The following is a 15494-nucleotide window of genomic DNA, read 5'->3' as shown; positions in this document are numbered from 1 at the left end:
AACAGATTTATTGAGTTCTCCAATAATTGTTTTCAAGGCTCGAGCTTGACAGAAATCATTAACTCTGAGTCTCACCTGATTAAAAAATGAGGACGGAGCTGAGAGGGTTTATTTAAGGTGATTTCAGTTATTTATTTTTTACATGTCTTCATAAAACTGGAACAACGTTCTATTTAATAATATTAGGCAAGAGAGACAAAGAGCTTCAAAGACGAGGAGGGAGATTCAGGACAAGAAATTTAGAAAAAAGAAAATTAGAGCTTTAACTCCCATCATCTTTTGAGCTGTTGTAAAACCGTTCCCAGTGGTCTAAGAATCAAGATTATGCCGTTGTTTTAGTCAAAAATCTTTAAAAAACTGTTGTTTTCTAGGACATAGTTGCTGCAGAGCGACAGGAGTTCATTAGAAATTCACCTGAGATTTGAGCAGGAGTGTTGGTGCTGAGCAACCAAGCCCCCCTCCCCCCCCCCACAATGCTGAGAGCTTGGAGGAGGGAGCTTGTGTATTTTCAATGTCACAAATATGATCTTTTTCAAACTGCATTTTTTTCATTTGCTCCTGTATTTTAACATTTTAAATGAAGAAATACTCAGAAATGCAATTTCGAACTGAATTTTTTTGTCCTACATCATCTGCAAATTGCTACAAGGACACCAAAAATACAATTTTCATTGGAGTGTGTCTTTAAAAGACTCAAAGGTGAAGAGCAAAAACAGCAGCTGATGAAGAACAGGAGTAAAATGAACCAAGGGAGGTTTAAAACCAGCACAAAAAAATAGAAATTAGCAAAAGAATTCCTAATAAGACATAAACAGAGGAAACTAAATACAAACGGGTAAAAGGAAAGGAGAAAGGACACATGGGAGGGGAAGAAAACAATATGGTTCAGAACATTAAAAAAGCCACATGCAGCAGATTACATTAGAGGGAGAAGGGTCTTAAAAGAAGGGTAATGTTTAAAAAAAACATGGACAGCTTAAAATAAAAGATCCCGATTTAAATAAAAATGAAATAAAACAAGGGTAACATAAAAAAATAGATACATGCCTCTAGAAACAACTGGTATGACAGAGACCGGAAGACAAATATACTTAACATAAATCGTTACAAACACAGCAGCCGCCAGACCAACATCCTGGATTTAAAAGATTGTGTTTAAAACTGATGTTGTTAGGTCAGCGGAAAAGTATTTATGGGGGGTAAAGAAATGTGTGGCCCTGCCCTCTTCAGGTTGATTCACAAGGGTTTAGTTTATTTATCTCTTTAGTTTCAGCAGCAGAGCTTAGATTGCGAAACGGGGAAAACAATGAAAGGGATGAAAACAAAAGAAGTAAAAAGAAGAATGCATGACATCTGGAATCTGCCATGGAGAGATGGAGGGCTGACTGAGCATGAAATCCTCGCCGAGGCTTTGCGGCGTAATGAAAGCTTTTGTTTCTGTCCATCTGTTCCAGTCGGCCAATTCAGACGTCCCGTTTCCATATTCTTCTCGCATCCTAGGGAGGCACCTGGGAGTTTGGCCTCTTATTTTCCTGCATTCTGTAGGGGAGGCCAGCTGGTGGAAAACCATTAAAAGTGGTACAGAATCAATTACAAATGCGGCAGTCTGGCTTTCCATGCAAATACAAATGGACTTGGTGGTTCCCAAAGTGCTGAAGCCAAAAAAAACAAAAAACGGTTGCAGGTCTCTCTGTCGGCCAACAGAAACCACCTGAAATGCCACTTTGTTTTTCTTCACATGGAATCTTATTAAGATAAGAATAAAAAAATCTTAATATCCACAGAGAAGCTGCAACTTCACCTCCATTCCTACCGTTTGGTTCCTTGCTTTGTAAAATGAGGGCATTAGTAGGATTTCGGGGGCTTAAAATTGACTGCTGATTAGATCATTACATGATAATCGTTGCTTTTTTATTTTTAGGGAAAACTGTTGAATGTTGCTCAAAGCTGCTGTCAGACGTTCCTAATTTTCATGCTGACAGCCATTTTTGAGTTTAACAATTGAAATTCAAAACCAGCTGCCAATTACCAGAAAAAACCTGATTCTCTGACCGCATAATAACTCATAGTGAGAATGTTTGGCCTGGAGCTCAAACCCTGCAGAGGTAATCATCTTTTGTCAAAGGGACTGCAGGTTTTTAATGAACTTTAGAGTTTTTCATAAGTGATGGAAACTGTTTTGGTTGGTGCTTTTTAAATAAAATGTTATAGGTTCATAGTAACCCTTGTTCAATCCTAGGCACTTTAACATTGGGAGTGGGGTCATCTAGACCCACTAGACAGTGCGCGGAATCTTTTTTCTTCAATGATTTGTGATCCTCACTGGTGTCCATGGATTACATGAAATCTTTCCACCTTTATCCACCTTTGTCATGGTAGGGAGAACACGTCAATGTAAAGGTGGAGTCATAGGATAGGACACTTTTTTCCTTGACATTTTCTAGCTTCTCTAACCAAATTTTGGGCTGTCATGCATATTCTCCACAACTCTACATTTGGCCATTCTCTTTCTTTTATCTGATTTAAGACATTTTTCACCATAAACTATTAGGATGAGGCTTTTGTTTGGAGTTGATGATTTATTTTTCCATTTCTGCTTTGTGCTCTCTTCGACTCTTTTGCAGTACCTGAACAGAGGATGCACTCGCTACTTTGCCTCCAAGGACACGAACGACCACATTCTGCAGAATCGCAAGAGCTCAGAGGTACAGTATGAACCTTGTCCTTTCATTTACCCAATGGATTTCAGGGACGTCTTTCACTACGTGACACATATTTTGACAAAATTCCAATCTAACCACTTAAAAAATGTTTTTAATGTTTCTATTCTACAAAGCGACATCTTTAAAAGTTCAGTTTTAAGGCATCAGAGACTGAGATAATCAAATCTGCTTTCTTGTTATTTAAATAAATTACAATACAAACTGGGGGGAAAATGAAAGGTTTAATTACCCCATGGGCTGTAAGAAAGGAAACATTTACTCTGCAAACCCCATTAGCTCCTGTTTAACCACAGTCAGCAGATTTGCTGCGATTCACCGCCTCCAGCTTCTGTGTCTTTGCAGTTTCTGCCTCACATTTGCAGCCCATCCTCTCTGAACAGTGCTGGCCCTTCAGAGAGCAAATCATAAACACTTAAGTTCATCGTTGTAATGCAATGAAACATTTCAGTGACTTGAATTTGACAATCTGTGAGGAAAGATCAATACAAGGGTAGGTTTGCAGAGCACAATGGCAATAAAAGGTAGGAATGTAACGACCTGAAAATTGTTCTGTTTTATCCTAGTCTTTAAATCCATACTATGGGGGTTTGGGGATTCTAGAGGTTTTAAGTGTTGTTCACAACAATTGAACAAATCTAAAGAGCATCAACTAAAAAAAAAATGGTACAGTGCAAAATTATTCTGCTCAACTAAACCAGATTCTGTTGAAATTGTAATCCATGATCCCAAAAATACTTGTAGCATTGCAAAATTTTGAAAATCCTTTGAATTGGTTTCATCTGACCCTGCTTTTACACATACATAATATAGTTTTTCTATTTCTTTTTTATGGCTTCAAATTTACAAATCTAACACAAGTCATTTAAAATACATTTCCTTCGACTTTTTCGTTTTTTTTAGTACTTTTATAAGTTCAGAAGTGAGATAAAATCAAAAGAAAACTGACATAAAGAGCTGCCAAAAGCAGGACTTGAGCAGTGCTGCTAAAATGTCCTCATAAGAAAACAAACCCATGGGTAATTTTCTTGTTTTCGTCATTTAAACAGTTAATAGATCTGCACACCTTCAGCTCAATCAGGTCACATTTGAAAAAACACTGAACCACTTAGTCTAAGCAGTTGGTGCTAATTTTAAAAATCCCTCTTTCAATGCTGTCACTCAGGGTCATTTTTTTAAACAGAAACTTGATTTTTTTTCATGTATTTGTCGACACTTGAGGTGAAAAATGTTTCACCTCAAGTGTCCAAAAAGGAAAAGCCAGAGAAGTGTTTTGGTGCTTGTAAAAGCTTGCTCTTTTCCTGCCACATCGCAGATGCAAACCTCATTAACATCCTTTCAGCAGCAAAAGAGCTTTTGGAGTTTTAAGCAGCACTGTTTTTCCTTCTGTTGATTTTTAGTTTTAGTTTTTTTGTAGTTCTTTCTGCCAATCAGCTCTGCATTTATAATCTACTCATTTTTACATTCTCATCATCAAATGGCAAACATTTTAATTAGCAGAAAGCCCTAGAGCTGCATCACAACACTAATTGAGTGCATTCATTTCAGGAGGAGAAAGAAAATGTGAAAGAAGACCTGTTTTTTTATATTTTAATTTTTAGTTTTAATTTAGCATCTGTTTAATTATGCACAAATATTCCATTACTGTTTGTCTATTTGACATTTACTGCTATTCAGCAGTGTTATTTATTAGATCCATTGAAAGGCAAATGGACAATAGATTTCTGCTGAGCTGTAATAGATTAATAGTCTTGCAAGTTGAGTAATATTTTCACACAATCTTTTGCCTTTGCTAAAGAGTTAAAAAGGTGGGAAATCCCCACATTCAGATGAAATGGTCCAGTCCTTAAAAAAAACAAAAAACAAAAACAAAGGGCTCATTGCATTCATGCAAACTATCATAGTCATTAATGTCTTTTTTAAACAACTTAATTATTGGTTAAAGTTTTCTATTGCAATAATTTTACTTCTTTTTTTCCAACCTTGAACAAAGTGAAGTTTAGTTGAAAACAAGTATCAGAAGGCAACTTGTTTGTAATCCTAAACATCTTCTATGGGATTCTTTAATCAACTTCCAACCCCTTGACCCCCCCCCCCCCTTTTTTTATTACTTTTTATACTAATGTCCCCCATCCCACTCTCCCTTTCTCTTTTATCTGGTCCAAAAAGAAATGCATAAAAATATAATAAAATTAGAGTTTAGCATCAAATATAAAATGGGTTGTGTGTCCATAACTATATACCCACTATTGTAATGGTAACATTTGTCAAACACAAGAGGCCCTCAGCTCTTATCTGTTTGCTCCCCGCGAGATAAAAAAACCCTAAAAAGTACTTGGAGTCCAGGACAAATGAAGTAACCTCTTGGGGGTTTGTTACACAATTAACTGTGTTACAATTTACAATGTAAAATTATCAACGAGGCAGTCTTCTAAAAAAAAAAAAAAAAACCCAATCAAGACCCTGAACTTGCTCAGGATTTAACAGTTACAGGATAATCGATGGATAATCTTGTGCTATACAGGAGCCGCCTCTTATCAACCCCATAGTTAATGGACTTTTTGCCTAAAAATCTTTGCTCATCTCTTTTAATCCATAAAAGTATGTGCCCAACCTAGAATCACACATTAAAAAACTCAAATAGTCTTGTCATTTTATCCTGGAACATTTAGTTTCTTTTATTTACTGGAGCCTTTTAGGTCTTTGTATTGGTTCAACATTTTTCTGAGGTAATTATGGGCTCAAATAAATAAAAGGAAAGGAAAAGGAAGTGTATTTTTTTTGTAAAGTTCCTGTAAAGTTTTGTAGTTTTCTTTTTCCAGAACTTACTAGAAGTGTTGAATGAGACTGGGATACTTTTATGTAAACAGCGGTGAATTTTGCAGTCATTGAGAACTGACTGACTTGTAATTTTACTGGTAGTCTTTTTTTTTTTCCAGCATCAGTTGCCATGGTGACACACCGTGGGAAGAAATAAGCCAGCTTTGTAAACCTAAGAATGTGAAGTCGGACCTTCTGAGACATGAACTCAGCTGTGTGGTCCAGTCCTTGCTTGTATTCCCAGATGCTGTAATCACTGATGAATCATGTGTTGTATGTCTCCTCATGGCTTCATCTCATGTCACACAGGATAACCAGGTGATTTGGTGCTTTTGATTTTAAGAGGATGTGGGGTTCACATTCTCTATTTTTGGGCTCTTTGCATGCTTTTGGGGCTTTGTTTCCTACAGGTTTCTGCTATGTGGAAAATGGTTAACTTCTTTTTATTTTAGATTGTCGCTGTACATTTTTATACACGCTTATTGATCTGTTACGACTTGGCTCCTCCAATTTTTAAATACCATAGTTGGTTAAAATGGTCTAAATTGGAAATCCTTGATGACGTGGTGAATAAAAATTACACTTTATCCGATTGAATCATATAAAAGCAGAAATTGGTTTCTTAACAGAAATGGTTGCTCCTTCAGTACCTAAACAATCGCAAAACCACACTGTTCAAACATTAAAAAAAAACAAAAACCAGATTCAGGAAGCCATGGTTACCGGCCAACACCCAAGCCCCTTCTGTAGGGAGGGGCTTTGGCACAGGAGACGGTGAACTGGATAGACTGAAGCGTATGGGCTCAAATAAAACATCCTTTTTTTCTGAAAGATTCCATTAGGAACATATTTTTTAATTGGTGTGAATCATTTTTTTAAAGTAAGCACTGGCAGTTGTGTCTTATTGCAATCGTAGATTACAACGCTTTCAATTAAAAACTGATCTCAGGAAAAAGGATCAACCATGTAAACGTTGTGTAGATATTTGCTTTTAATTAAAGAGATCAAGCGGAATTTCTGTCTGAAAGGAATTACACTGGAATGTACACAGTGTGTCAAACATTTACAGTCCCTGCTGAGAATTTAGTACCGAATCTATTAAAAAGAAGACTTAATATGGAGTCAAAATGTATGTAACAGCAAAAAAAAAAAAAAAAAAAAAAGAAAAAGTGGAAACTTTAAGAAAGTCTTTGAGCTTTTCAGCAAATCTTTTTGAAATGTTAATAGACATTGACCCAAGAAGTGAAAGCGTGTTGGGGACAACCTCCTTTAAACGGTTCATGCAGGATTGCTTTCATAAATGATTCTTTTCAGGGCAACATTGATACACTGATAACATTTTCTCCCACGCTCTCAATTCAATATTCAAAATTTTCTGGTGTCTTAGTGCAGATTCTGCTCTTTTATCTCAATTTACATTGATTTTTTTTTAATTTCTTCTGTAACTGAAAACCTTCAGCTGAGAAAGTCTGCAGGAATGAATTCAACCTTTGGCTGTAGTCAATTAAATCTGTTGAATTGGCTCCAGCAATCCACCTTTTGAAGCGACTGTGAGCCTCCAGCTGCAGATTTGGTTTAATGCACCCTGTGAAAAAGCTGCAAATACTACAATAAGAATAAGATTTAATAGTGGAACCAACATGGTCGAAGAGCTCATTTTCTTAATCCCATCACACAGAGTGGCTTGGCATTTAGTTTAGCAGTCACTTATCATCAGACCGACATTCTTGGGCAGATTTTCAGGTGTGTGTTTGCTTGTTCTGTCGTTTCTGCCTCTTTTCTGCTGCAGACTCCTATTTCCCCCCCTCCCCCCCATTTTCTGCTTCCAATTAAATGTGATTTCCTGACTATCTGCAGATTTTCCAACACTGCGTTAAAGGCAGGCTCATGAGTTAAGGTTTTGAATGGCAGATGGATGAAGCAAAACAACAAAACCTCTACAAAAAAATCTTTCTCATTGGCCTCACCTTCGCAGCTGCAGAGATATAAAAACGGAACATGTGAAATAAAAAAAACTGTTTAAAGTAATAGAGGATAAAAAGTAAAGCTGACATTAACTTAAAAGGCCTTGAAAAGATATTTAAAAAAAATTGCATCGGGTTTATGCAAAGAAGGCAGATAAATAAGCGTTAGAATGAATTTTCAAGGAGAAGGCATTTTAAATGTCATCTACTTATACCCTTGTGGCTCCTCAGCACACAAAGTGTGGCCCTTTGAAGGACCCACTGCTGGACGACCACGGCGACTTCAACAGGATGTGCGTCGCCATGAAGAAGATCGGCCTGGACGACACGGAGAAGCTGGATCTGTTCAAAGTGGTGGCGGGCGTGCTGCACCTGGGAAACATCGACTTTGAGGAGGCTGGCAGCACCTCAGGTGAGGCCAAAGAAGCATCTGGGAAATGTTTGTCAGATAGTCGGCCTTTTATTGGCATTTCTGTTCAAATTGTTCCGCAAGTTTATCCTAGATATAAAGTTTGTCTAAAAAGTTGTACAAATTAAGCAAAACAAAAAAAAAGATAAAGTTTTCTATCATTTTTCCTAAGTACCTAAGCATCTTTATATTTTGAAGTGAGTTTCAGGGTCTTCTAACTTTTGTGATTTAAGTAAATAATAGATTTTTTGAGCAGGCTCTGTGAAAAGATTTGGAATCAGAGTTTAACAATCCTGAGACCTTGTTGATTATTTTGTTAAAAAATTGCTTTTTTTCACTTTAATTTTCTGTTTTGTATTTTCTAACGACTTCCTTCGAGGAGGTTGGCCTTCCTGTCAGTCACGTTACATTCTTTTATCTGTTACAAACTTTTATCTGTATGTCTTTTTTGAAGAGAAACATTCCTAGTTTTCTTCAAAAATGTTTAAAGGATCGATAAAAACCGTTTTAATGAATTTAAAGATGAGTAAAAATGCAGAGCACTAGTTGACTTGTTTTACAATTCAACTCTGTAAATCTACAAATTTTATAAAGAGCAACAACAGAATATAAAGTTGTTTTTCCATCTTCTTCAGCGAAATATGAAGCAAATACTTAGAAGTAAAGGTTATGTGAGAATGCTTTATTGTCAAACAAGTGTGTCTTATAACTTAAAAGACAAAGAAAAGTGTGGAAATTGTGTGTCCTTTTAAACAAAAAGCTCAAAGCCGCATTCCATAATCCTTCTTTGCTGATTCCACCAATCTTGTGAAGTCTTTACAACGCAAACCATGTGATAAATGAGGCAACACTGTATTCTGTTGTTAAAAGTAAAAACCATGTTAAAAGAGAGATGTTCCTTTTTCTATGGAGTCAATACAGTCTCAATCAGAAATGCACACCACCTGTTACACAAATACACACTAAATGTTTCACACAAATGTGCACGCTGTGTTTCACAAAAACACAATTGTTAATTTCTAAATAATGTATTGTGTTTTTGTGCAACACAGCGTGCACATTTGTGTGAAACATTTAGTGTGTATTTGTGTGTTGTGTGAAGCACAACGTGTGCATTTCCAAATTAACATTGCACGTTTGCGTAAAGTTACAGTTGTGAATCATAGCGTGTGTATTTGTGAACCAGGTTGTGTGCATTTCTGATTATTAAGACTGAATAAACTCCATATTTTTCTGTCTGCAAAAAAATACAACATGAGCGAAACGAGCTGCTCACTTCATCCTAAAGACCCACTTTGATTAAAAAAAACCAACTTCTTTTGGTGTTTTTTTTAAACATGTTCTTGTAGTATTTTTCTGATGATGGAGGACACACATAAAGAAAACTAAGCTTAAAACTGCATTTCTTAGCGTTACTTTATTCAGATCGTTCTGAATCAGGAGCAGATGAAAAAACAGGCTGAAAAATATCTTATTTGTGACGAAGAAAAAACACTGGGCGCGCCACAAGCTCCCTGCACTTGCAGACAAATGGATCCATTAACGTCTTTGTTTTTCTGGCCAGAGCTGGCATCTGGCTTTAAACGGCTGGAAAGCTCGCTAGCCGGTTTTGTTGCACTAGCTAGCGGGAGAGCGCTTAAACAGATGGGGTGATGGGAAGTGTGGGCTGGATTGCTCCACACCAACGGTCCTGCCAAACAGCTAAGAGGTGAATTTCTGTTAAACTTCTGGTGCTCTGCAGAAATTTTCTTAGAAAACAAAGCCCCCCCCCCCATTTTAGCTAATGATGGCAAATCCTAATTAAAAGACCACTGGGAACACTGGGAAAATAGATTGGAGTAAGACTTTTAACTTTTCACTATTTCTTACCACAAAACATAAATAAAATGTGTCCAAAATTTGATGTATGTTTATTATAAAGCATCCAAACTTGTGCTGCTTCTTTAAAATGATCCCTGATCATTACTTTAAGACCAGTAACTGTGTTTTTTTAAAAGGAGGTACAACCTTTTTAAACTTAGTTGTCATGCACTTTTCTCTAACATGCCCCATCCCTGCTAATTCTAAGTTCAGTCGATCAACTTTAGCTCAAACTGATTAAAGTAGTTGAGGGCTGGTCCAACACGGGCCGTCATTTATCATCAACTCAAACCGACAATGACGAAGTGCAGATTTCAGATGGGATCCCGGCAGCGCTCCGTAATTTGATTTGTTCCCTACCAGAGAGTTTTCGTCTTACGGGGGGGGGGGGAATCCTCTACTCCAAAACAGCACAGATTTGGCTCCTTTGAGGCAGACGCCATTTTAATGTCACCCTTCAATACCCGCGCGGTGATTGATTGCTGCAATATTCAGCCTCATCTTCCTCCTCCTCACCTTGGTGTCATTGTGATCAATGCTTCCATCACACGATGAGAATTTGACACAGGTTTTGTGAGTTATATTGCGTTGCCCGTAATTTTTAGGCGCCGTCAAAGCCCAACGGAATCCCGACTGAAACGGAAGACTTTGATGTCTTGATCTCGCCTCTTTAAAGGGAAATCATCGATGACAAAGTTATACAAGCCGCGCTGTTATTATTCAAGCCAGTATATCAAGTCTCTGTTTAAAGAGGTGTAGCTGGATGGGGGGGTTGCTCGCTCCACATCTCAAAGTAAAGCCTCCGGGGAAGCTCAGCTGATGGTTTGAAGTTCCCCATGAAGACCTCTGAGTGCATCTTCATCATTTTCTGCCTCTGCAGAAAAGAGCTGGCTCGGCTGACATCCTGTTAAACCAGCTGCCTCGCACAGCAGGTCTCCTCTCACCCATGAGGCATTCCGCCTCCACCCTGAAGCTACTTGGATAGAGGTCCTTTATGAAAAGTGAAAAAAACAACAACAACCCACTAATCTTATTTTTTTGGTATTTAAACTACAAACGAAAGCCACAAAACGAGGATAAAGATGGTGGATGTGAAGCTGTTGTGTCAAATGTTGCCACCTGATGGCTGATCCATTATGTTCACTAGAATCCTTAAGTCACATGCATTAGGACTCATTAGGAGTTGTCATTTGCCAACACTAAAGATTCACTCCAGCTCTTGCCTAAAGTAGGAAAAAAAGTTAAAGTTTCAAATCTATGTTAAACATCCCATATTCTTTATATTTTATTTAGACTGCATACATTGTTTGCAGTTGCCTTTAAAGGCCTAGTTTTGCTCTGTGCAGGATAACTGTAAGGATCATTTACTCTGAGGCTGGATGATCGTACCTTCTGTGCACTCTGAAGACGGTCTTTCCCACCTCCTCACAAGGAAAGCGCACTTTTCCCAGATTTCTATCAGCACTTGAATGCCACATGCATTTCTGGATCTGTGCTTTGTCAGACATCCCCTCTAATTGAGTTCAATTTGGGGCAAATGTTGGTTTTCTGAGAAAAAAAGCTAAATGTGTAAAATATTTACACGTTTTGGTTTTATACGCATTTGTAATTCATTAAAATTCCGATTATTTTTTTAGTTTTTCTTTTTTGTTAAGTTGAGCTTGGATTACTCTTTTTTTATTTTTAACTTGTTCTGTCCAACGGCTTGGATTACTCTTCTGATCATGTAGGAGTGTGTTCAGGGATGAAATCACCTCATCTTTGTTTGAACGTTCCCATGTGTCGTTTGCTGCACTTCATGCTTGCAGAGATGAATGATTGGCTGTGCAGAGCGACACAGCTCTGCAATCACGTACCGTGACGCACACACATGTGCAGCGTTTGAACTTGTGATGAAATGGCTCCGGACAGCCGTGCGCGTGGCCGTTCATCTTCATCATGGTTACAGGCCGCTGTAGAAATTTCAGCGCCCGGGTTTGCTTTCTGTCTGGGAAAGTGTGAAATCGCAATGACGTGCAGACGTAAAACGACAATGACTCCCTAAACTTTGGCCCACAAGAAGGATTAGATATTAAAAATCACTTCTGAATTACACACCGCACCTACTTAGATTCCAAGATCGTGCCGAGCGAGTCTTCAGCAGTTTAATGACTTCAAGGAGGGGAGCTGTGAGAGGCAAAATGGACAGAGCAGAGCTCTGACTTGGCGTCAAATGCTGCTGTTTTGTCAAAGCGAAAGCAATTAATCGATTTGCCAAGTTCCTCATTTTCCCTCTTGCACCTGCTGCCAGTTTGTGGGCCAGAGATGTGATAATTACCTCTGTGCTGCCTTCATTTCCAGTCTCCTAAACATATGTTTTTTTCCTCTGCTTTGTTTTTGGCCTTTTTGAATTTTAGCTGCTTATTTTCCCCTTTTTTTTTTTTAAACTGTAGAAACAAGTTATTAAAAAAAATCAACCTAAAATTGAATTAGCTTTTTTCTTTTCTTTTTTTACTTGAAGTTATATAAAAAGACTCTACCGGTGTCTGTTCTTTTGAAGACGGCACAAAAAACACACACAAACAAAATAACTAGTGTGTGACTTTAACGCCAAGCAGAGAAGTGTAGAACAAAACGAGGGTTCCAGGAGAGAGAAGGCTGGTAAAACATCCCACAGGATGATCAGCCGGACCAGAGCATCCATTATTCAAGAGACTTGCTTCTGCTCATTTCAGCACTTTGGACATTACAAAATTCTCCCTCCTGTTGTGCATAAAAAGGCAGAATTTCCTGATCTCGAGCTGAAATGTCTTTCAAGTGCAAACATCTGTCTGATAGTGAAGCTTAATTTAATGTGGCTTACAGTCTTTGGCTCAGCTCTAACAGATTTTGGCTCTCTTGTCATCATCCTCCTGATATTGATTTCTAATGAGGTAAGCTCCATTCTGGAGGTATTGATTGTGGACACTGATCAAAGAAATCCATTTAATGTTGTGTAGTGTTGCACTACCAGCTGCCAATACGTGTTTACAGTTATTTACGCAGAGATTAAACTGTGGAACGCTCCCCTTGAGGATGATGACCTCCTCATGAAAAGCGGATGAAGATGGCTGCTGCAGCCGCTCACTCCCTTTCATGTGGGCTTTTCTTTCTTGTTCACTAGTGTTCCCTTGTAAATAACTTCATGTGTAACCTTTGGGTCATGTGGATTTGCTTTTCAGTTCAGCATCTCTGAACAGCATAGTCTCAAAGCTTCATACAGCTGTTTTATTTTGCCCAGAAACAGGATGGATTTTGCTCTCGGGGGAAAGTGTTTAAGCACTGTTGCAGATGCGTGCGGCTTCTAAATCTTTTAAATGTAAGTTCTTTGCATGAAACTATAAGGAAGGAGCACAGTGGCTTTTTGAGATGGTTGCACTGCTGTGTGGACTGTCTCCCTTCTTGTTAGTTTTAAAAACCCAGAGGATCTATTTACTCGCATACATAACGGATCTGGAGCTTCCCATTTCTTATAATGCTAGTATACGTGTCAGGCGTCGAGGTCGCCCTAGCACACCTGCCTGAGTTCTCGTACCTGTTCTACATCCAATTAGTCTGCCTTTATTAGTCCATCACACCCTCTAGCCATTGTCGGTTCGTCTGTTTTTCCCTATGGAAGAAACCATTTTCTGCTGGTTGAAGCCAAGCCAATCCAAGCCAAGCACAACCAAGCCGTGCAAGACCAAGCCAAGCACAACCAAGCAAAGCAAGATCAAGCTTAGCCAAGCCAAGCAAGCCCTTACCAAGCCAAGCTCAAAAAGCCAAGCTGTGTCAAGCCTCGTCTGTTTCATGCTGGATTCATCCCCTCTTCACCATCAAAGTAGATCTCTGGATCTATTGCCAGTTGTCTCTCCTGAAGATTAACCATCCTCTTTTCAATAAACTGCTAACCTTATTCCTGTCTGCATTTGGGTCCAGTTTATTCCAAACCTGACAATATGTGCACATCTACAACTGAAGCTTTGGTTATTTTCCTTATTGTTGGAGACCCATTCCAATGAAAATAGTCTTTTTAGTGTTTTTAACATGTCCTTGTGCCATTTTTCTGAAGATGGAGGACATATATAAAGAACATTCTACTTAAAGTAACATTTCCAACTACTTCCCTTTTCAAATCATTGTGAATCAGGAGCAAACAAAGTATGGTGTTTTAACAAAAAAACAAAGAAAAAAAAGCTTTTTGCCATAATGTCTGTGCATGAAGAGAAGGGCTACAAGCTTCCTGCTCCATTCTGATGCATCTTCTTACAGACAAATAGATCCATGTACTAGTGTTTGTTTTCCTCGTCTGAGCCGGCGTCTGGATCAGAACTGTATGGTAGGATAGCTCCAATATTGCTCACTGTTTTTGTTAAACCGGTAATGTTGGGTTGGGGTTGTGAGGCGCTGTAAGCTAGCAGGACAGAGTAAAAACAGATGTATGATGGAACTAGAGGCCGCCTTACTCCGCGCCAACAGTCCCGCCCACAACTCTGAGTGGGATTTCTAATGAACTCCTGCCACTCTGCAGAAGCAGTCTTAGAAAATGACAGGTTTATTCATTTGGTCTAAAAAAACGGCATTATCATAATTGAAAGACCACTGAGAACAATTTTAAAATGGATAAAAAGTGGGACTTTAACTTTTGAAAACCTCCATACATCAAGAATTTATCGAAAAGTTAGCAAATGTTTGAAAACTCAAATCACGAGAAAACAAATTAATAACCAAAGAAGCACACATTCTAAACTCTCCCCCCAACAATTATAAATATGTGTAGATCAGTCTTACACAGCCAGTGTTGCTTCTTCCAAAAGTTTTGGTTCAATTAAGTTGATTTCTTTACTTTTGATTGTGTTCCATTCTGCAACTGTACCTTCGGTGTCTGATAACATCCACCACCCTAGATAAAAGCTCATCTGTATTCTATATTAGTGAATGCTTGGAAAGGAAAGCATAGTCTGCACTCCAAACTTCAGCTATCTGCTGCACTGCTTACACAACCATCAAACCAAACAAGGAGTCTTATAGCAGGCTCAATCATCTGATCACTGTTGTGTTGCTGGTTTTGTTGCCTTTAAAATTGGTTTTCTCGCTGCTATTTGAAGATAACAGCATGAGAAATTGCATGTGCAGCTTTTTCTTTATCTGGAGTTGCATCCTGACATTCTGTCACTCCACATGTTTTATTGATTTGGGGAAACAGTCTGCAAGTCAGTATGTATAGATTACAATTTTTACCCTCATGTAAGTGTTCAGGATAAATAAACTAAAGTCATTTGTCCCAACATAGCTTCATGTTTTTTCCATCACTCACTCAATCCTGCATTAAAGCAGTTTTTCCTTTCTGAAATGGGAGTGCCTGCCTGAGTTTTTCCCCTGTCTGTTGTCTTACAGGCGGCTGTACCATCAAAAACCAGTCGAGTAAGACGCTGGAGTGCTGTGCAGAGCTTCTGGGCCTGGAAGAGGAGGATTTGAGAGTCAGTCTCACCACCAGAGCGATGGTCACAACAGCAGGGGGCGTCAAAGGAACTGCCATCAAGTAAGCAGCAAGCCCTCCTTTACATTCAACTGCTAATACTGCCCAACTAAACCTGTCTTTACGCTGGGGTTGTGCTTTAAAAATGCAGGGTATTAAATGGTGGAGACGATGGTAAAGTTAATCGTGGTGAGACCATTTTGTTGAAGTGCTTCAAGCTGAAATGAGTCAGACTGCAGGTGTTA

At 38.5% G+C, this 15494-nt stretch overlaps 1 protein-coding gene across 10 annotated transcripts in view; it reads left to right on the top strand.

Annotated features, from left to right (window-relative positions):
* myo6 (myosin VI) overlaps positions 1–15494 on the top strand; it is a 129630-nt gene that overhangs the window by 32093 nt on the left and 82043 nt on the right. For all 10 annotated transcript variants that reach the window (XM_011491916.3, XM_011491913.3, XM_011491912.3 and 7 more), the window contains exons 10-12: positions 2625–2705; positions 7736–7916; positions 15168–15312. In XM_011491916.3, coding sequence (XP_011490218.1) covers positions 2625–2705; positions 7736–7916; positions 15168–15312 — 407 coding nt within the window. The remainder of the gene's footprint in view (positions 1–2624; positions 2706–7735; positions 7917–15167; positions 15313–15494) is intronic.

This window comes from Oryzias latipes, chromosome 24 (assembly GCF_002234675.1).
Source record: "Oryzias latipes chromosome 24, ASM223467v1".
Taxonomy (NCBI): domain Eukaryota; kingdom Metazoa; phylum Chordata; class Actinopteri; order Beloniformes; family Adrianichthyidae; genus Oryzias; species Oryzias latipes.
This window is presented reverse-complemented; position numbering and strand designations above follow the sequence as displayed.